Genomic DNA, 22796 nt, shown 5'->3' with positions numbered 1-22796 from the left:
AGACTCCAGGTCCCATGTAAGCCAGATGCACAAGGTGGCGAATTCATATGGAGTTTGTTTGCAGTGGCTGGAGGCCATGGAGTGCCCATTCTCTTTCTCTTTCTCTGTCTCAAATAAATAAGTAAATAAAATAGATAAAGTGCTAAAAATAGTTTACATATGAATTATTAAAAAAAATTTAAAAAGAAGAAAGAAAAAGGAATGGAGGAAGGGAAGAAGACCAGGAACCAGAATGCAACTGGGCTCTCTGGAGAACCACCTGAATCAGCCCCTCAGCCCAGCTCAGGAACATCAGGGCCTGATTTAAGGGAAGGTCATTTCCATCCCTCTGGCTTGGCCTTGCCCCACAGGAAGCCAGCTCTGCACGAGTGGGGGTGGGCAGGAAAGGAAGGCGGCAGCTCTGTCCCTGTCCCTCGTGGGACCTTGGCTTTCTCCACTTGCTCCCCAGACGGTAAACATGTGGCTTGCTGCCCCACCTTGACAGGCTTGCTCTCTAGGCCTGAGAATCCTCCTCGCCATTGTCCCGAGTTGACAAACTGACAAAAGTAAGTGCCCACCGTGGCAGCGACCCACCTCGGCCTGCAGTTGCACTACCGGCCCCTCTTTCCTGCAGCCTTCCAGACCGAGCTAGGCCGTTGATCTATGTTTCACTCCCAAGGCAATACACACTTGTCCCCTGTATTGACAGGCCCTGCCTGGCACCATGCTGGCCCCTAGGATCCGAAGATGAATACACAAATGCCCATTTGCTCCTGGGGGGATAACCAAACCCCATGAAACCAGAGAAACACTTGGAGAGGAACACCAGAGTTCAACCGGGGCAGGAGCTGGGAGGGCTCCAGGGACGAGGTGGCCTCTGCACAGGGCTCTGAAGGGTGAATGACTGCTTCCAAGACGTGAGGGAGGAGGGCTGCTCCGACGGTAGGACGCAGACGTCTGTGAGCCAGGAGCAGCTGGCTTCAGTGGGGTGGAGGGGGGTAGAGAGAGGGGAGTGGGTGGTTAGATGGGACAGTGAAGACTCTGGAAGATCATGCTAAGGAGACAGGAGCTGGGGAGGGATGAGATGGGACTGGGGGGCTTTGGGGTCCCCTGTGTGTGGGGCTGTGGAGAAGCTAAGGTGGGAAGAAGAGTGACAGACTGAGGAAGAGGACAACGGACAGAGGTGGAGCTGAGGCGCTTTGGAATATCCGGTCACATTCCCTGCTTGGTTCGGGCATTTGGGGGTGTCCCTCACACAACAGCACCTCCCCAGCTTCAGAGACCACTGCAGTCTCTCCAGGTGTAGCAGAGCCTTTTCCTCTGCTGAGCCCCGGATCCTCTACTGGGCCCATCTCCACTCCGGATGCCCCACTCTCCAGACATCTGCAGCCTCGGGCAGTGCGGGCACAGCTCTCTGTGCCTTGGTTCTCCTGGCATTGCGCAACGCGCCGCCTCTCAGTGGGGCTCGGGAGAGTGGGCGCTTGGGCCGCTGGGTTCCAGCCTAGGCCTTATTCTCCTGAACGTCTCACTGGTGCCCTGCTCCCCTGCTGTATCCAGCACGTCACAGCCGGCGGGGCTTGGAGCCTACTCCTGGATTCCCAGGGCCGTGGAGGGCGTCCCGGGGACTGCACCCTGCCCGTGGTGTCTGGGCAGAGCATGGATTTGCGCTGCTACTGAGGGAACACAGTGGCTGACATGTGTGGGTCCAGCTGCTCGGGCTCAGGGTGGGTGTCCCTCTTCCTGTTTACACAATCCATAGCGAGCTGAAGGAACCAAAGCCCAGTGCCCAATACGGCAGGGGCCTTTAAGAGCCACCACTGGCGCCCAACATGAGCTTACCCTGTCCCTCTCCAGGTGGCTGCATTAGAGGCGACTGACAGAGATAGGTGCCAGTTACGGTTTTGAACACGATCATTGCCCTTATCCTGCGGGACTCTCACATGGGATCTTGCTTGGTCCTTTTAGCAGCCTTGGGGGGCAGGGGCAGGACCAAGAATCAGGCCGTTGAGGTGCTCTGGGGACAAAATTTCAGGAGGGGGCTGGAGAGATGGCTTAGCGGTTAAGCACTTGCCTGTGAAGCCTAAGGACCCCGGTTCGAGGCTCGATTCCCCAGGACCCACATTAGCCAAATGCACAAGGGGGCGCATGCATCTGGAGTTCGTCTGGGGTGGCTGAAGGCCCTGGCGCACCCGTTCCCCTCTGTCTTTCTCTCTGCCTCTTTCTCTCTCTGTCTGTTGCTCTCAAATAAACAAAAACAAAAAAAAAAAAATTTAAGAAAATAAAAAAATTCGGGAGGGATTCCCTGCGTTTACCCAAGCTTCCCAGCAAGGTGTCTTTGAATTCTGCACTCCAGGGCACCTGTGAGGGGAAGCTCCTCACCATGCTGGGGAAGGAGAAGCAATGGATGTCCCCAGGCAAACCCCACGACACGGTACCTGCTGACTTTGCATAGGGCCACTCTCTTCGGTCTCTCTTGGTTGGTGGCTCTCACGGGGGTCTGGAGCGGCGGGTCCTGAGGTTGGTGTGACCCGCACGGCGTCCCCGTTGACAAGGGGCGCCTGGTCGCTGGCACTGGATTGGCTGTCCCCAGGCACGGAGAAGCTGCTGCTCTCGGAGCTGTTGTCCTCCTCCTGCCTGGGGTCCAGGTCAGGGAAACAGTCCCCAGACTCTGGCTCTTGGGGCTCCGGTTCTCCACTTTTCAAGTCCTCCCCACCTTCCGCGTAGGCCTCGAGCACGGCGGCCAGGGGCACCTCGTAGTGTGGGTAATAGAAGAGGTCGTGGGGGATGACGGAGACCTTGGAGAGGGGCGGGGAGGGCTTGAAATCCACGGCCTCCTCGCTGGGACTCCCGAGCGTCTCCAGGCTGATGCTGGTGCTCGGGGGGCTGGAGGGTGACTCCTCTTCGATGTCTGGGAGGCCTTCCGCCTCCCCCTCTTCTTCGCTGCTGTGGCGAGACGACTTTCTCTTGGCCTTCTCATACAGTTCAGGCTTTTTCTCCGCAGGTGACTCTCCCGGGGGCAGATGACAGCTCTGACCTTCCCGCTCGGGGGCCTCAGGAGGAAGCTTGTGCTTACCGGACTCCACTTCGGACAACTCGATCTTTGCATGGGGAGAACCGGCCTTCTTTTTCCCTAGTTTGTCAGCATAATTCTGGAAGCCCTCTTCCCCTCCAGGGGCGGCCTCACTGCAAGCCTGGCTGGTGGACGCGAAGTCCGCTAGGTCCCTGTTAAACTTGGAGGCCTTCAGTGGGATGCTTTCAAAGTACCCTTCCTCGCTGTCCATGGTTTCTACAGCCAGCAGCTGAACCCTGAGCTCAGTGGAGTCAGCCATGACCACATTTTCCCCGAAGGATGGAGGCAAGGAGTCGTCACCATAGCCGGCCGGGCTCTCCACAGAGCCATTATAGAATGAGGGGTCCTGGGGAGGTCGAGCCGGATGGACCATGCCATCGGTGCCAACAACGTCCCCAGGGGTCTTGTCAGAGGTCGTTTCTAGTGCCAGGCCCGCTTCCTGTTCCGGCTTCTTTCCTTCAGCAATCTCAACCAGTGAGATGTGCCCGTCCTGCTTCAGCTGCTCCTGGGAGGCCCTCAGGGTCCCTTCAAAGCGAAGGTCTGGGCTGTAGAAAGAGTCCTTACTGCAGGAGGCATCCTTGTAAATGTCAGCTTCAAAGTGGACGGTCTTCTTGATTGGCAAAGAGCTGGACCTCCGGCCATCCTTCCTGGTTGATAAGATAGAAGCTTCTGGAGCTGGCTCACTGGTGGTGTTGGTCTTCCCTTGGCCTGCCTGCAGGACTTCGTCAAGGATCTGGTGCACGAACTCCGTGGAGCTTTCCAGCAGCGCCTGGCTGGACACGCCATCCAGGCAGAGGCCCCTCGTGTTCTCGGGCTGGTCGCAGACAAAGACCTTGGCAGGTGGCGGGTGGCTGGTTTCGTGGTTGACGCGGTAGGTCTGCTCCCCGTTCTCGGTCAGGTAGAGCACTCGGCTCTCCTGTTCGGAAGGGCTGTCCTTGATGCGGACAAAAGTGCACTCAATGGGGACTTCTTTGTCTGGATCCATGGGATCTTCCTGCCGAGAAACACAAGACCACATGAGATGTTGCACAGCCTACAGAAAAGCCACTCACTTTGACAGAATGTTCCAGTTAAGATGTTTATAGTTAGGAAAGACTTCTGCTGAGACATAAAAGTGCCAGATAAATAAACATAAAATACTGAGCTGGGGGGATGGCTCAGTCCTTAAAGTGTTTGCTGTGCAGGCACGAGGACCCAAGTTCAATGCCCAGAACGCACATTACAAAGGGATGTGTGTGGAGAGTTCAGGCCTATGGCAAGCCCTGCTGCCTTGAACTTCAGAATCTAGGTAAGGGCCTGGAGCAGAATCATAGAGCGATGATCCCCATTGATGGCAAACTGTTCACTTGTGCCAGGCACACAACCAGCTCCTTCAGAGATGCCATCATTTTGCACACAATCCTCAAATGGGGTGATATTTCCACTTCATACATGATGTCTGATACCAACGTCAGAGAGGCTAATTAACCAGCCTCAGGTCACACAGCAACAAGTGGCAGCCCAGGAGCGCCTGCTTCTCAAGGGCCATGGTGCTGGGACAGGGGGAAGTGGGCACACAGGCTGGGATACGAACCAAAGCCACTGCTTGGCAGACCCCTGGGGGCTCTTCTGTATCAAATGGGGTCCCAACCTCAGTGCTATGTTGTAAAGAGACCTAAAAGCAGAGATTTGGAAATTCAGAGACCAGGGGTCAGCCCCAGTTCTGTACTGTGGGGTGTGTGGTCCTGGAGTGGTTTTAAGCCCTTTTGGGTGATGATTTTTTTTTTTTTTATTCTAAGATGAGGAACAGGACTCTAGTCACATTGGGCACAGGAAAGCAATCATCCTGGAAACAGGGGCCAGTGACCAGACCACCCTCCAGTTGGGAGACCTACTCTTGTCTCCTATGGCATTCTTTAACTCTTGACCCTCTTTTCTCATTTTTTTTTTTATTTTAAAGAGATAGATAGAGAGACAGAGAGAGAGAGAGAGAGAGAGAGAACTGGCACACCAGGGCCTCAGCCACTGCAATCAAATTCCAGATGCTTGCGCCACCTAGTGGGCATGTGTGACCTTGTGCTTGCCTCACCTTTGTGCACCTGGCTTACATGGAATCTGGAGAGTTGAATATGGGTCCTTGGGCTTCACAGGCAAGTGCCTTAACTGATAAGCCATCTCTCTCCAACTCACATGCACTCTTTCCTGTCAAGTACTTAGGATGCTGGGAATTATCATTTGCTGACATGTTAACTGCTCCTCTATTAGAACAGATATTTCCAAGGTTAGGTGCCATATCTTCCTGTTGCTATGAGTCTGTTTTCATTACCATGGCCTTGTGCAATTGAGGCATGTGCCGAACCACTGAGACCTCCCACCGGTCTGGTCCATTTTTCATGCTGAGTCCTCTGAGGCACTGAGTAAATGACAAGTGGGGTCTACACATGGCTACTGTGTGGTTGCTTCTCTAGTTAGTGTTCTCTCAGGGTTGGGCATGGCGGGGGGGTGTCGGGGTGGAGCAGGGTTCAGTGAAGCCATGAAAACTTCTCAAAGGCTTGATTCTGTACCCCTAAAACTTAGCCCTGAGAATAATCTGGGATTCTAAGACTAAACGCATGAGTAAGACGTGGTGGTTGCACACCTGTAAGCCTAGCAATTCAGGAGGCTGCAGCGAAAGGAGGACGGCAAGTTCCAGGCTAGCCTGGGCTACATAAATAAATTCCAGGCTGGCCTGGATTACAGAATGAGACTGACTCAAAAGGAAAACACACACACACACACACACACACGCACACACCACACATACATGCATACTCACATGCACACAAATACACAGCATGCTTTGGGATGGTCATTATCTTTTATAATTTTTTTCTTATGTTTTTTGAGATAGAGTTTTGCTCTAGCCCAGCTGATCTGAAATTCACTATGTAGTCTCAGGGTGGCTTCGAACTCACTGCAATCCTCCTCCTGCCTCCTGAGTGCTGGGATTAAAGGCATGTATATGATGGATTGAAGAAATATTCCACTGGCTATCTAAAGAGTCAAGCAGCTGGTCTGAATTATAAGCATCTTTTGTAATCTTGATAGTTTGATAAGGAAAGAGGTTGGTGTGAGATATTTATAGATTATATATATTAATGTATATATTTGTAGCTTAATGTATATCAATTCCATGTGGCAGGCAAGGAACTTGAGGTTGACTTGTGCTTATACCAGCAGCCACGCAGAACAGCCCAGCCTGGCCTTTGTCCTCTGGCCAGCCAGGCAGATGTACAACTTCTGAATTAACAATAAGGAAAACAAACATACGGGCTCCAGATCCGGAAAGCGTTCTAGAAACTGTGCCACGTAAGTCACGATGGACTGCTCATCCGGTGTGTCCACCATGATGTCTGTTGAGAAAGACACACAACTTAGGAGACACACAGACACTCCTGTCACGGGGGGCTAACAGGGAGGGAGCCCACACCTCACTGCAGATTCTCTCTTTGTCTTTCCCACTTGTGGAAACTGAGGCTCAGAGAGGGTGATCCCTTTGGCTTAAGTCCCATAGTTGGCCACAGGACAGAGGGACTGGGGTGAAAGGCCCAGGGCCCTTTACACCCAAGATTCTGTCTGTCCTTTCCAGTCTTGCTCCCTTCTCCAGGTATCAGTCAGCCAGTTCCCTGCTGTCTCCACCAGCAAGTCTGGTGGCCATGACATCCGGCTGTAGGGGAGCTCTCCAAATAAGCCACCCCAATGTGAAAAGCAGCATGACAGAAGAGACTCACACCCTCAACTCTGTCATTCTGTTGATAGGACTTTGTCCTTAAGAAATGTGTCTGAGACACAGGCTGGGTTTTATGCTGTAAGACATCCACTGCTGTGGTGGACACAAAAGTGGCCATTCCTGTGCAGGGCATCATGAACCAGAAGGGGAGGGGGAGAATCGCCCCACCTTCCGGCTCTAGAAGCCTGGGGATGTTCAGGGCATCGTGGGCAATGCTGAAGGCCCTCTCCAGGTTCTCCCGTGTGGAATCTTCCAGAGCCTGTTTCATGTCCACCAGGCTGGGGTCGATGGTCTTGATCACAGCCAGGAAAGCCAGCCCACTCCTCCAGCTGCCCGCAAAGTCCTGCACCGCCACGCCATACCTGGAGGTAGCCAGCAGGGCCACAGGTCAGGCTAGTCAACGGCCACGAGAGAGAAGGTGAGCACACTGCAGCCTCAGAGGGGCTGCAGACGGCCACCTCGCCAGGCAGACACCCCGGACAGAGCAGTCGCACTTCCTTTCCACACAGCGGAGCAAGAGGTGTGTGTGTGCGATGCAGGAGAGACAACACGGGAGCCTGCACTCCCAAGTCTCCAAGTACATAAAAGAGCTCCTATGCGCACTGCTTGTGTCAGCCGAGATATTGAAAATGGAGTGCTTGGGGTGTGCCAGGAAGACTCAAGTTCCTACCCCAGCTGCCCCCCTATACATCTGGCTTTGTGGCCTTGGGCCTGTCACATACCCTCTCCAAGCCCTACAATCCTTCAGCTACAAAGTAGGGATTATTACAGAGCAATCTGGGGGCCTGGTGTTATGGGGAAGGGCGAGGTTTTTCCTCCATGTCTTGTGGTCAACCTGGTGTGCCAGGTGGGGGGCACATGGAAGCCCCTCACTACAGCATTATAAACACAAATCAAATTCCTCCTTTAAGAATGAGGGGGGGCTGGGGAGACGGCTTAGCAGTTAAGGTGTTTGCCTGCAAAACCAAAGGATCCCGGTTCGATTCCCCAAGACCCACGTAAGCCAGATGCACAAGGGGGCACATGCATCTGGAGTTCCTTTGCAGTGGCTGGAGGCCCTGGCACGCTCATTCTCTCCCTCCTTCTCTCTCTCTCTCTGCCTCATTCTGTCTCTCAAATAAATAAATAAAATTTTTTTTTTAAAGAAAAGAATGAGCAAATAGGGCTGGAGAGATGGCTCAGTGGTTAAGGTGCTTGCCTTTGTAGCCTAATGACCTGGGTTTGATCCCCCAGTACCCACATAAAAAGCCAGACAGGTGCACAAAGTGGCATACGTATCTGAAGTGAATTTGCCTTGGATACAGGCCCTGGTGCACCCATTCATTTTCTCTCATTCTCTCTGCTTGCAAATCAATAAATGAGCAAAATATTAAACATAAGAATGAGGAATAAGCAGTAAGAAATGTACCAACAATGATTCCTGTCAGGATCATCCGTTAGGACAGCGCCAACTTTGTTCACTCATTCCCTCCTTTCCCTCTTCCCTGCCTCCCTCTCTCCTTCCACTTCTCCTTCCATACATGTGTGTGCCTGTTCCTGTGTGTGCGAGTGCACATGTGTATATGCCCATGTAGGTCAATGTCAGGTGTCTTCCTCAATCACTCTCCACCAAATTAAAAAAAATTATTTATTTATTTTACTTATTTGAGAGAGAGAGAGAAAGAGACTGAAGAGAGAGACAGAGAGAGAGAATGGGTGCCAGGGCCCTCAGCCACTGCAAACAAACTCCAGATGCATGCGCCACCCTGTGCATCTGGCTTAGGTGGGTCCTGGGGAACTGAACCTAGGTACTTTGGTTTCACAGCAAACTGCCTTAACCACTAAGCCATCTCTCTAGCCCCTCCACCAATTTATTTTGAGTCTACCATTGACTAGGAGCTCACCAGCCAGCCAGCCTCAGGGATCCCCCTGTCTCCATCTCCCCAGTACTGAGAGGACAGGAGCACCTGCCAAACTGGCATTTTTACATGGGGACCAGGGATCTGAACTCAGGTCATCCGGCTTGTGCAACAAGCATGTTACCCACCGAGCATCTTCCCAGCCCAACAGCACCAATTTCTTATTGTGGACCTTAGAGTAAAACAAAACCAAGTGTCTTCTAATTCAGAAATCATTTCAGATTCCCAGAAGGTTGCAAAACCCCAGATACATAGTTCCTGGAGACCCTTGTCCATCTGAGGACATGCTCAAAGCCAGGATACCAACCATCTCTAGCACGGCTTCCTGAGACTCTTGGTTCAGTCATGAACCAAGCCAAAGTCACCAGCGGTCATGAATCCCGGTCCAAGCAGTCACGTGACCACCCCCATAAATGGACGCAGAGAGGTCCCATCCTCCCCTTTGCCTCCTTTCCTTCACAGCCATACCATCCCCCAACTTGGGCCCCTGGCCATGCACTCTCTTTGAGTTAATTTATTCCTGAACATTTCATGTTTGCACAGAAACCCATTCTAATCTTTCAACTTCACCCCTCCGGCAAACTGCCGAGGTCCAGCCTCTTTTCCATCTCTTCTTCCCAGACACTGGGGAGGCGGGAACAGAAACTTATTAAGTGTCTGTCAGGAGCTGGCGTGGGGCAAGCTGCTCTCATGGATTTTATTTCATTTTGTCGTCGCTATCCTGGAAGGCAGCAAATGATGTCACCATGTTGTAGGGGAGGCTTAGAGAGCTAAGCCATTCACCAGGTTGAACACAGAGGAGCTGGGATGGCCCCTAGTGGGCATGTCTTCCTCTGCAGAGGCCTGTGATGCCCCTGCTTAGGGCCAAGGGGCTGACACAAGATTAATCAAACCCCTCAGGTGTTGGCACAGGGCTGCCAAGGGGCCAGGGGCCTGGACTTGGCTCAGAATTCACTTGTCCCAATCTGGAGAAGGCCAAGCCAGACAAGTATGTGTAGCTTTCATTATTACTTCTTATAAAAATATTTTTATTGGGCTGGAGAGATGGTTTAGTGCTTAAGGCATTTGCCTACAAAGCCAAAGGACCTCAGTTCAATTCCTCAGGATCCATGTAAGCCAGATACAAGGTGGTACATGCGTCTGGGGTTCGTTTGCAGTGGCTGGAGGCCCTGGCATGCCCATTTCCCCCAAATAAATAGAATATTTTAAAATATTTTTATTTATTTGTCAGAAAGAGAGAAACACACAGAAAGAGTGAGTTTGGGCATGCCAGGACCTTCTGCCACTACAACATCCAGATGCACATGCCATTTCGTGCATCTGGCTTTATGTGGGTACTAGGAAATCAAACCTGGGCTGTCAGAAGTGCTTCTAGCTGCTGAGCCATCTCTCCAGAACTATTACTTTTTAGTAGTTGCAGATTTTGAAGGACCTTCTGAGGCTCACCAATAAACCCGTATCTTCCTAGCATCTAAGAGACGGCCTGTTTGGGGAGGTGACACGAAAGAGGTCCCCCTGTCTTCTAGAATCTAAGAGACGGCCTGTTTGGGGAGGTGACATGAAAGAGGTCCCCCTGTCTTCTAGCATCTAAGAGACGGCCTGTTTGGGGAGGTGACACGAAAGAGGTCCCCCTGTCTTCTAGAATCTAAGAGACGGCCTGTTTGGGGAGGTGACACGAAAGAGGTCCCCCTGTCTTCCAGCATCTAAGAGACGGCCTGTTTGGGGAGGTGACACGAAAGAGGTCCCCCTGTCTTCCAGCATCTAAGAGACGGCCTGTTTGGGGAGGTGACACGAAAGAGGTCCCCCTGTCTTCTAGCATCTAAGAGACGGCCTGTTTGGGGAGGTGACATGAAAGAGGTCCCCCTGTCTTCTAGAATCTAAGAGACGGCCTGTTTGGGGAGGTGACATGAAAGAGGTCCCCCTGTCTTCCAGCATCTAAGAGACGGCCTGTTTGGGGAGGTGACACGAAAGAGGTCCCCCTGTCTTCCAGCATCTAAGAGACGGCCTGTTTGGGGAGGTGACACGAAAGAGGTCCCCCTGTCTTCTACTCAAATCCTCAATTGCTTTCTGCAAACCAAACTCTGCGGGACACTTACTCTGCGTGTGAGAAAACAGAAAAGTGGGGCTGGAGAGATTGCTCAGTGGTTAAAGCACTTGCTCACAAAGCCTAACGACCCAAGTTCGATTCCCAAGAACACACGTAAAGCCAGATGCACAGAGTGGCGTGTACACTTGGAGTTCGTTTGCAGTGACTAGAGGCCCTGGTGTGCCCATTCTCTCTCTCCCTCTTTCTTTCTCTCTCTGCTTAAAAATAAATAAATAATTTCAAAAAAACAGAACAAAACAGAAAAGTGCCCCATGTCAAGTCCGTATTCTGTCCCCATAAAACAGGGGACACACAGACCCCTGGTGCTTTAAAGGATAAAATCTGCCCTCCCTTGCCCACCCAAGGCCAGGCACCCTCCTCCCTGGGCTTGGGGACAGTCTGGGGACAGCCTGCGGCGTGGCTGTGGCTTACTTCCTCGTCTTCCTCTGCACCCATGCCAGCAGGGTCTTGATGGCCTTCCTCTGGTCTTTCACAGATATCGCTGTGCTCCTCTCGGTGGTGGGGGTCGGGGGGTAGGAGGAGTCGGAGTCTGTGCCCCCGGAGCCAGGTGACAGGCTGGAGGATGGGGAGCCTCTGCTGAGGTTGCCCGTGAGCTCCTTAATCTGGAGGGAACAGGGCACAGCAGACACCGTGACAGTCAGGGCCTCCCTGCAAGCAGACCCCTGTGGCCAGCGGCTGATGAAGAACAGGAGGCGGGAACTGGAGAGGTAGTTTAGGGTGGCAGGGCCCCGAAAGGGAACACTTCATTGTCTTGGCTAAAAGTTGGAAATGCCCTTGAGCCTGTAAGAGGGGGATCTGGTTTTCTCTTGTCTCTTGTCCACTAAAGAAATTCCCCAGACGTAAAGATGTCACTAGGACCTGGCATGGCACCTACACTCACCAGATCACTCCCCATCCTTACAAGCCTTGTTTCCATAAGAAACCAAGCCGCCATGAAGATCCCCCGCTTAGAAACCCTCCCGTCTCAGGGTCTTTCTCCTTTGTTTCCTTTCCTAAAATAAATCTTGCGGAACGGTGTCCTGTTTCTGGAGATCCCTCCTCTGATACAGGCAGACCGCCTTCTTTCCTTCTCTCAAGTTCTATAACAAAACCTGCCTAAATGGCTCCCTCTCTGGCCCATGGACTTCATTTGTCAAATTCACAAGACAAGAACCTGGAAGGCCACCGACTCACTGGAAGTTTTGGGTGACCATGAGCATCCAGCACCCCAACTCCTGACTTAAAAGCCCAAACACACTCAAAGACACTCCAGACTCCTGTATCAGAGCCACATCCCCCTGGCTGAAGGGCTCAGTTCTCTGGCGAGGGAAAGGAAGCCCCGCTTGCTGGCACGGGACTGCGCCCTCCTTCCTGACCCAACTCCCTATGCCCCACTCCCCTCACTGGCTGGCACTTTCAGGCTGCATCAAGCTGTGCTGCACCCGGTCACTCTGGTCCTGCTGGCTGTCCCTTTCCTCCCGCATGGAAATTCTCCCATGGGGACATATGTGAGGAATGCGGAACCCCAGGACTTGCCCCAGACCCAGTGACAGATTCAATGGCTGTATTTAATATTTAACACCATTCTTGCTCTAGGCACACTCCTATTCGCCCTTCAAAACCTAGCTCTGGTCACTTCTTCCAGTGCCTTTTCCTCACTTTGATTCACCCAGCTGAGGTAGCTGACCCTGACAGGAACTCTGAAAACACCCTGTTCACACTGCAACTGTGACCTGCACCCTTGGGTTCTGTAACGTGGGACTGACCTGTTTGTGATCTCTCGAGAGGACAGGGTCCTGTCTGTCTAGCTGCTGCTACACTAAGAAATGCACCAGACACTTACTAAATAAGCGAATGAAGGTCTGGATCTGTAAGCATGCAACACAGTTCCAGATGCCTCCAGTATCTCCCAGGCAGCTTGGTAACAGAGCCATTGACTGAGCCCTGTGAAAGCACTACATGGGGACAGGGTGCTCACACAAGGCTCTTCTCACTGCTCACACCTTATGACCACTGATCCATTTCACAGATGTGCAAAATGAGGGTCAGTTCAACACTCCAAACTGTGTGTGTGTGTGTTTGCCTCTTAGGAACACAAGGCTTGAGCCAAGAGCTCCAAAGATCTTCCCTGGTGTGGATCTTCACTCGGAGGACAGTGTGGTAGTTTGAATGTAAATTGTCCGCCATGGCCTCGCATGTTTGTGATTAAGCTTCATATTCAGTCTCCCAGCTGGGGGAGCCTCTGGGAGGTGGAGGCTTGTCAGAGGAGGTGGGTCACTGGGGGTGGATCTTGAGGTTTACCAGTCAAGCCCTCCTGGGTGTTGACTAGCCAGCTCACCCTTGCTGTTTGTTAGTTCCCAGCTTCTGTGGAAAGATGTGACACCCAGCCCCTGCTCTCCATCACGACAAAGCACCCCTTCAAGACTGAAGAATGAAATGAGGCCTGCTTTGGTTGTGGGTGTGTTTGTCCCAGCAACGAGAAGGTGACTGCAACAGATGGTCACAAAGCGATGACCATCAGCCTTCCCCTTCCTGGGTCTCGTTCATGGAAAACTCTGAATCCACGGAGCTGAGTCTCACGTGTCCCCCATGTGGACACATGTCTGTGGGGCACATGGACTCAGGATTGCCACCACATGCTTCAGAGGAAGGAAGGGTTTACCTGGAAGAAGAGGATGATGTTCCAGATCAGCCCGAGGACCAGGGAGGGGTTGCCGTCCGCTATCTCCGCTGCGTCGATGCTGACCAGCTTCACCTGGAGAGGAGCAGCTGATGAGTGCAGCGGGGTGCTGGGCCGCCACCTGTGCTGCCCTTGGGAGCCTGGTGAGGCTGTTCTGCCTGCGTCACCTGCCACTGCCCAAGGGACACCCAGCATGCAGAAGTGTAATAACCACCTCCACAGTCCTTACCATGTGGGAACACAACAGTGACCTCTGACAAGCACTGACCCAGTTCACCCTCACTGCAAACCTATCATAGATACGACCCTCATCCCTGTGCGTTACCATGGCATTTGGACAGTGAGAAACAACGTGTCCAGCGTTACACAGCTTACAGGGGAAGAGGGGAGAGTGAGGACTGGGGAGACAGCTCAGTGGGTAAAGCGTCTGTCACACAAGCATGAAGACTGGAATTCTATGCACCCACATAAATGTCAGGCAGCTGTGTGGCCATCCCTCCTGTCAACCCAGTGCCGGGCACGGGGAGACCCGGGATCTGGAGGGCAAGCTGGCTAGCTAGACAAGCTGAGTCAGGGAGCCCTGGGTTCGGTGACAGACCCTGGGTAAATAAGGTGGAAAGCAAGTGAGGAAGACATCTGATATCAACCTCTGGCCTGTACAAATGCTCCCACGCAAAGATGCATGCACACACACGAACACCACACACGCATACACATACAAGGGGGAAACGACGGTATGGAAGGTCTCTCTGGGTAGCACAGGAACACCAACAAACTTCCAGATCTAGCTCACACTTGACTGACACAGACCATCATGGACCAGGCACGTCAGCCCACTGCCAGTTAGAAAGAGCCCCAGTGGCGCTAATACAGACTGTCCTGCCAGTGAACTACAAGGTGCCCATGGGAGAAGCCTCTCTTTGGCTCACCTGTGCCTGACCACAGGAGGACACTCTCGGTGAATACCTGAGGCCATGTGTGGTCCCTAGGACCAGTGTCGCCCACATCCCCAGGGATCAAGTTAGTGAACGCCCCTGTACCTACAGTCCGCATTTGAACGGGTGCAGGGTTCAAGTGCAGGCTCAGGGTCAAGAGCTGTCATTTCACTCTGCAGCAGTGTCTAAATTTGTGGCTCAGCCCTCTGTCAATCTCCCTGGGCCAAACAGTAAATGAGCCTGGGGAGGCTCCTGGGTCTCTGTCCCATTTTCCTCTTCTCCTTGCTTGAAGGACACTTCACAAATGCACACAAGCAGTCTTCAGAGGAAGAGAGGAGACACGAGCTAATCAGGACAACCTGTGAAACCCTCACCGCAAGATCCATCCCGGGACCCTTGGGAAGGGCAAACTTAAGAGAGCGTTTCCTCAGCAATGTTTCTTGCTTCTCCACTTTCCTTGCTCCCTCTCCATCACAGCTGTTTAGATCACTTGACTTGGGTCTCTGATCCTATCAGTTTGTCGGGGGCTCTGACAACACCAGTTAAGGCTGGGGTACCCTAATCAAGGGTGACGTCCCCGCTCCTTAGTTGACAGCTTTTCGTGGTCAATGCCAAGAACGTGATTCAGACAACACGTGCTCATCGTTGGCAGACTAGAAGCCAGGAAGGAAGTCGTCACTACTGTGAGTAACACAGCCCATCAAACTCAGGTCCAATCTTGTTCCTCGCGAGCACTCACCCCACATGAGGAATCACTTTTGAGACCTTCCTGCCCCCTCCCCAAGCCCTGCCTGACAGCTCCCTCTGGTACACAGCTTATAGAACATTCCAGTCCGAGGGGCTGCAGATAGTTACGGGACTTGGTCATCCTCATCTTCGCTTCTTCCCAGAGGAAGGCATCTCCAGGGAGCTGAGGTCCCAGAAAAAGTGACAGAGCTGCCTTGTAGGGGACACCATGACTGTAATGGGGTCTCTTCCACAGAGTGGGGGAAGAGAGAAGCTGGCTCTTGAAAAGCTCATTAGAAGATCGAAGCACTTCCTGAGGTCAAGGGAAAGTGCTGACTGTGGTAAATTCAAGGCCCCAAGGAAAGGTATAGCAAAGATTTTGTCCTGAGTGTCACATCTTTAGTGGGAGACAGACAATCCTGTACACATCCATCTTCAGTGATGGGCAGACAACCCCGGACACATCCATCTTCAGTGACAGCCAATGTAGTGTCATTTTCAGTCTAGAGCTTCAAGAACAGTGTCCTGCCCTCGGGTCCCTTACTGCACTGGTTCCGCCACACGGAACACTAATGGGCCAGCTTGGTTACGTGGTGACTCGGGTGCACCCGAGACAACAGCTTCCTGGGCTAGCCCCTTCACTACTCAGTGGATCCGTTTCAAAGGCGACAGAGCCAAGGCTCAGGCTGAGTTACTCGCTGGAGGTCTCAGCTGGTCCTGAGAGTGCAGCCTGTCTCTGTGGGCCACAGTGTGGGGAGAAGGGTACACGCGAGCTGGTCCCGGCACCCCAGGACAGCAGGGCTGGGCACTGTGGTGGCTCAGCAGAGGCTCAAGACCTGTCCCTTTTGGAGCTAGGGCAGTGTGACAGGAAGAAGCCAATGAGGTTGTTTGAGTACTTTGTGGGTTTAGGAATGGAATAGAGAGCTTGCCTCTGAAAGGCCAGCTTCCCCATCTCCCTTACTTGGACTTGTCGTCTCAGGGGCCACTCGCTTGTCCTACCCAGCTAGGACATGGGGCGAATGTGCACCCACATTCGGGATATTTCTTGAAAAAGAAAAGGGAAAGGGGCAGGGCCTTCAATGGCCTACTGTACCTTTAGGACAGTTACTGCTGGGAAAGGCCCTTAGGTGGGCCCAGTGGGTCAGGCCTTCTCAGCCTCTTCCATGGCACCACAATGTGCACACGGACTTGTCCCCCACTGAAAACAGCCTCCCCAGCTGTGCTCCTCGCCTCTGCGGGAGTCACGGCTCTGCAAGCCCGCTGTCCACCTGCGTGCTCCTGCTCCGGACCCTGAGCGTCTTGAAGGTTCACGTGTGCCTTACACAGCTGCGCGTCCACTGCACACCCCATGACCCTGAAGACACTCAGTAAACGTAATCTGCAGGGCTGTCAGAGGAAGCCTACCATGTGCCCCGGGTGACTGTGACAAAATGGGCAGAGTGTTTGCCCGCATCAGGTCACACACATCCACGTGGGCAGGCAGCAGCAAGGGCAACCCAAGGATGACTGAGTTATCGGGGACACAGGTGGTCAAACTGTGTGTAAGTTCAGTCGATCCAGTAGGGCAGGCAGTAAGAGTGGGCGCTAACGATGCCCTCACTCTACGTGGCACTTGGGCACTTGGCCAGAGCGGCCACACTGTGTCCTCAGCAGCGTCCCAAGGCGGGTTTTGTTTCTGTCCCTTCTACTTAGAGAAGTGCACAATTTCCCCATGGCTCCTGGACGTGAGTGGGGAGACTGGCATTGGTGCTAACGCAGTCACACCAGGACCAGGCGGTCCCGGCTCAAGTGACAGCTGACAGCGTAACCGACCCCACAGAAAGGGAACTTGTGAATGAATCTGGGATAAGCTTGCTTTTGTAATCACTTCATTGAGACATCACAAACATTCTGCTCGATTTGTCCACTTGGAGTGTACAATTCAGTGGCTTTTAGTTTAGTCACAGACATGTTTAAGCATCACTGTCGTCAATTTTAGACCATTTTCACCTCCTCAAGGAGAAGCCCTGCACCCTCTCGCTATCATCGTGTATCCTTCCGCCTCCTTCCAGCCCCCAGACTAGCGCTCATCCACTTCCTCTCCCGAGACTCCCCGGGGCCTTCCGCGAGCGTGGAAGCACGTGGTAAGCAGTTTTCATGCCCGCCGCTGTCACTCAGCAGTGTCCACGGTCCCGTGCTATTGTACACACCAGTGCTGGTCTTTCCCACAACTGAACAGCAGTCTCCAGCATGGATCCATCTGTCCGTTGATGGGCTTCTGGCCTCCTCCACCTGAGCCGCCGGTGTCCGCGCAGTCTCCACCACGTGGCTCTTGGGAGACAGAGCGCACTGCTACAGAAGCAAGGGCGCTCCCGAGCCACGCCCCTTGCACGGGGGACGTGGCTCAGACCCAGGCTTGGCGACCACCTCATCCAGCCCAGGATGACAACTCGTGATGAGCTCCTTTGGAAGTCGCAGGGCAGGGCTGTAGAGCCATGGCTGCCCCAGGCTCTCCAGCAGCCCTGTGAAAAGCGAGGCTCCTGGCCTCCCCAGAGTTTATCTTTTTAATTTTTTTGTTTGTTTATTTTTATTTATTTATTTGAGAGTGACAGACAAGAAGGCAGAGAGAGAGAGAGAGAGAGAGAGAGAGAGAGAGAGAAATGGGCATGCCAGGGCCTCCAGCCACTGCAAACAAACTCCAGAAGTGTGTGCCCCCTCCTGGGGAATCGAGCCTTGAACTGGAGTCCTTAGACTTCACAGGCAAGTGCTTAACCACTGAGCTATCCCTCCAGCCTGGGTTTATCTTTTTAAAAGAATATTTATTATTTTTTTATATTTGAGAGGGGGATTGGCATGATAGGGCCTTAGCCACTGCGACTGAACTCCAGACACTTCTGCCACCTAGTGGGCATGTGAGACATTGCACTTGCCTCACCTTTGTGTATCTGGCTTATGTGGGATCGGGAAAGTCCAACCTGGGTCCTTAGTCTTCAAAGGCAAGCACTTTAACTGCTAAGCCACTGTTCCAGACCCAGAGTTCATCTTTGATTCTCTAGGTCCCTCTACAAGCTACTGGGCATCCTTCAACCAATTCCTCTTCTGCTGAAAGCAGTCCAGGTCTGCCTCTCTCTTACTGTGAAGAACCTCAAAGGACTGACCCTTCAGGGTCAAGTTTTGCTATCCAAGCCAGACAAGTTCAGGAGCAGTGACTGTAAGAAACCTCATGCAAGGGCAGTTTGGAGATCTCACCATTCCTGGACCCCTTCTCTTCCCAGGTTCCTCCTCTTCCTGTTCATAAAGGACAGGAAACAGGCCCAAGGGCAGGACTTCCTATCAAAGAAGTGATCGTGCAGCCATTTCTCCCTGGGGCATGGAGTCTCCTTGCCTCCCTCCCTCCTTCCTCTCATATCCTATGTCCCCAGAGAACATTACACTCAACTTTTACTAGAACGCGCGGAAAGAGTAAAGGTCCACAAATACCAACAATCTAAGAACCAGCCGGCCACCCTTGGGGTTCTAAAGCCCATGGAAATCGGCTAGATAGACATAGCATTGGGGCTCGACTCCAAAATGGTGGTCTCTTTGAGTGGTTTCACCCTGAGCTTGCCATAGCCTGGCAAAATACACACCTCTCCCTGTGACCATCACCGAGTGTCCAGTTAATCCTGCCCTTTCATCCCAGGACAAGGAAGACTGACTTCAAACACTTACGTTGCTATCTTCCAGAAACTTCAGTGCTTTTGCTATGTTGTTCAGGCGGAAAATCCGATGCGATGAGGATTTGTACTCCTGCAGCTGAAAAACACAGCGGGAGGCAGGCGCTCTGAGCCGGGCCGGGCCACCGAGCTAAGCTGCGCCAGCGTTTTGCGGTGCTTTCCCTTTATTTTTTCTTTCTTTTTTTGTCTGGTATTTTTTTAAAGAATATTTTTATCTATTTGATAGAGAGAGAAAGAGTGGGAGAGCACGGGTGTGCCAGGACCTCCTGCCACTGCAAACAAAACTCCAGATGCCTGCGACCACTTTGTGCATCTGGCTTTATGTAGTGGGGCCATCAGGTTTTGCAAACAAGCACCCTGGACTGCTAAGCCATCTTCCCAGCTCCTCTCTCTACCTTTTTCCGCACATAGTTTTGAAGGAAGTTAGGGGCTGTGGCTTACACCCACCTGATGACACACACTCCCACCTCTCAGGACAGGTCGCCGAACACCAGCGTGGCTTGTTTACAGTGCCTGGGACTTGACTCCCTAGAGCTGGCCAATACGGGAAGCGCCACCTGGGGCAGATGGGTCCAGTTTTCTCTTCCACTCAGCTCCTGGCTAGTCAGACCCCCATCTCCAGGGAGTGTGGTAACAGGCTTTCCTAACCACACTGACCCCACCCCTCAATAGCACAGCAAGGGCTCGCTTCACCACTCAGCTGCTAAATCACCGGCTCAGGCGTCCCCGGTGGCAGTAGATGCTGTTGCTTTTTGGCCAAGTGCTTTGCAGATAGTTTGAGAGAAAGACAGGGCCGGGGGGGGGGGGGGAGGAGGAACGGGGTGGCTAAAATGTTGGCAGCATAAGTTTTGCCACTGGGTACCAGAGAGTCAACTGAAGCTGTGTGTCACTGTCAGCCTGTCGCTGTTCTCTGGGAGCACACCTGTCAGTTCCCCAGGAGGAAGCTGCCCAGTGAACGGGAGTAGAGGTCGATTCTTGGCTGGGTTGCAGGTTCAAGGCCAAGGCTATGAAGACTGCTGCCTGGTGCCCTGGCAACCAAATGGGAGCCTGTGATTGTGGGAGCACAGAAGAAGGGGCCAGAGCACGTCACCTCAGCAGCTTTGGGGGGCTAAGCTACTGCTCACTCTGCGATCTGCTAAGAACTCCTCGCCTGGCTTTGCACAGCTCACTGCCTCCAAGGGCACTTGGGGTCATTTCCCATATAAGCAGTGGGAAAGCCCAGGTGGGGAGGGCTACGGGTTGCGATATAGATCCCAGCCGCCCTAACTGGAGAACAGAAGTGGAGTGCTTTTCCTTTTTCTTGTTTTTATTTATTTATTTTTTTTTTTGTCTTAAGGCAGGGTCTCACTCTAGCCCAGGCTGACCTGGAATTCACTATGTAGTATTGAGGGTGGCTTTGAACTCACAGCGATCCCATCTCTGCCTCCACAGTGGGGGATTAAAGGTGTGTGCCACCACGCCCCGCCACTATGCTTGCATTAAAAGAATTATTTATTTATTTGAAGAGAGAGAGAGAGACAATGGATGTGTCAGGGCTTCTTGTCACTGCAAACAAATTCCAGACACATGGGCCGCTGTGGGCATCTGGCTTTATGTGTTTCGCAGGGAATCAAACCTGAGCCATCAGGCTTTGTAGGCAAGTGCCTTTAATCGTTTGACTATTTCTATGGCCTTATATTTGCATGCTTATAAAAGTATTTATTTATTTATTTTTTATGAGGGAGAGAGGCAGACAGAGAGAGAGAGAGAGAGAGAGAGAGAGAGAGAGAGAGAATAGGCATGCCAGGGCAAACAAGCTCCAGAAGCATGCAGCATCTTGTGCATCTGGCTTTGCATGGGTACTGGGGAATGAAACCTGGGGCCTTGGGCTTTGTAGGCAAGTGCCTTAACTGCTGAGCCATCTCTTTAGCCCTCTATACTTGCATTTAGTTTTTAATTTTTTTTTTCCTATGAGAGAGAGGAGAATTGGGAGTGCCAGGGCTTCCAGCCACTACAAACGAACTCGATGCATGCACCGCCGTGTGCATCTGGCTTATGTGGGTACTGGAAATCAAATCTGGGTCCTTAGTCTTCACAGGCAAGCACCTTAACCATTAAGCCCTCCAGCCCTATACTTGCTTTTGTTTGTTTGTTTGTTTTTGAGGTAGGGTCTCACTCTAGCCCAGGCTGACCTGGAATTGACAATGTAGTCTCAGGGTGGCCTCGAAATAACGGCAATCCTCCTCCCTCTGCCTCACGAGTGCTGGGACTAAGGTTTTCACCATCATGCCCTGCTATATTTGCATGCTTGGTTGTACATGTTTTTACCACCCTTAGTGATAATGTCACCTTTCAACATTTCCTCCTGCAGGATCTACGTCCACTGGATGAGGACGTAAATGATGTGTGCGCGTGTAGAATGATATAAAGCCATCTACACCTGAGTGGTCGGAATGGCCCATCTATCAAAGGCTTGCTGACCAGCCTGCAGCGCTGCTGGCAGATGGCGGAAGCTTCACGAGCTGGGTCATTGGGGCAGTGCCCCTAGAAAGGCTACCAGGACTCCTTCCTCTCTTTCTTTTTGCTGCCGTGAGGCGCGAGGTCCCTATCCAGTGGTCCTGCTGTGTTACGTTGCCTTTTCTCAGGGCCCAAAGCAACGGGGCAAAGCGACCATGCACTGAAACTGCGACCCCAAAGGCACTTTTCCTCCTTGTGTCTGCTCCAGGTATTTCTTCATAGAGACTGAAAACTGATGTCCACACAGAAAAGAAACCTTCAGCGGTGTGTCCCTTACTTCTCCCCGACCTTTCTGCGATATACATACCAGACTGCGCCCAGACAGGACTTCTAACAAAGCCATTAGGATCTTGCCATCTTGGATATCAACGAACAGGTCTGTAACTTCTAGCGGTGGGTTGCACTATGGACCAGGAGGACAGGAAGAAACCAGTTAGCCATCGATGTAATTCACAGAACTATTTCTGAGATGTAGTTTGGGCTCAAGAGAGAACCTGCAGCGCCCCAGCTCTATCTGCAGGTAGAAAGACCCCCTGAGGAGCTAGGAACCTATGGTGTTGGAGGGGACCCCTGGCCAGCGGATACAAGGCAACTTGGCAGGAGAACTCAGCAACAAGGGCTGATAGAATAAACGGCCTTGGTGACCCTCCTAGCCTGAGAGCTCAGACCTCAAATCGGGTCACATACAGGTTTCTGTTTAAAAAGGAAAAGAGTGCCTGCAAAGCCAAAGGACCCAGGTTCAATTCTCCAGGACCCACATAAGCCAGATGCACAAGGTGGTGCATGCGTCTGGAGTTTGTCTGCAGTAGCTGGAGGCTCTGGCATGCCTACTCATTCCCTCTCTCCCCCCTCTCTCAAATAAATAAATAATTTTTTTTTAAAAAAAAGGAAAAGAGATCGCATGCTTGGGCAATCCTCCCAGATAATACAACTAATTCTATTAGGGCTGACAGAAAATAACCCAGTACAAGCCCTTCAGTTTTGGGGAAACTGAGGCTCAAAATCATCCAGTAGGTATTGGGTAAAGTCCCGTTGAGTGAACCTAGAGCTATGCTGCCTTGGTATGAGCCTCAGCCTGGGTATTTGTCAGCTAGCATCCTGTCTCCAATCCTGTTGGGGGTCTCCGTATGCGCAGCCTCCTGAGGCTCCGTGCACTGACCAAGCTGGACGGCATCGCGGCCCTGCTGGAGTACTGCAGCAGAACTCTAGGCTGCAGGTGTGCTAAAGGACCCCTGGGGGGCAGGAACTCCTCTTCCCCTTTCAGGCACCGGGGCTTGGCCAGTTAGTGACCCTGGAGGCTCTTTAGCCCTCAGGGAGATGGGGGACAGGGGCCGGATGTAGTGCTTCAGACCCAGGGCTGAAGGACTTTCTGGAAATGCAGTGCAAGCGTGGCTACCACCTTCTCTGGGAAAGCCTCTTTCCTTCTGTGGCAGCCTTGGCGGGGCTGTGTTTCCCTTTTTTATAAAGGAAAGTGGCATTTCCT

The 22796-nt window shown here is 52.5% G+C and overlaps 1 protein-coding gene across 5 annotated transcripts in view; it reads right to left on the bottom strand.

The window, feature by feature from the left end:
* The window catches only part of Clmn (calmin), a 105169-nt gene that overhangs the window by 9031 nt on the left and 73342 nt on the right, over positions 1-22796 (bottom strand). For all 5 annotated transcript variants that reach the window (XM_004665550.2, XM_045154154.1, XM_045154155.1 and 2 more), the window contains exons 3-9: positions 21621-21716; positions 18813-18896; positions 13444-13536; positions 11214-11404; positions 6966-7159; positions 6338-6420; positions 2415-4043 (exon numbers count right to left, since the gene is read on the bottom strand). In XM_004665550.2, the coding sequence (XP_004665607.2) occupies positions 2415-4043; positions 6338-6420; positions 6966-7159; positions 11214-11404; positions 13444-13536; positions 18813-18896; positions 21621-21716 (2370 nt within the window). The remainder of the gene's footprint in view (positions 1-2414; positions 4044-6337; positions 6421-6965; positions 7160-11213; positions 11405-13443; positions 13537-18812; positions 18897-21620; positions 21717-22796) is intronic.

Source organism: Jaculus jaculus, chromosome 7 (assembly GCF_020740685.1).
Source record: "Jaculus jaculus isolate mJacJac1 chromosome 7, mJacJac1.mat.Y.cur, whole genome shotgun sequence".
NCBI lineage: Eukaryota > Metazoa > Chordata > Mammalia > Rodentia > Dipodidae > Jaculus > Jaculus jaculus.
Note: the sequence above shows the minus strand (reverse complement) of the source record. Positions and strands in the feature narration are given on the sequence as shown.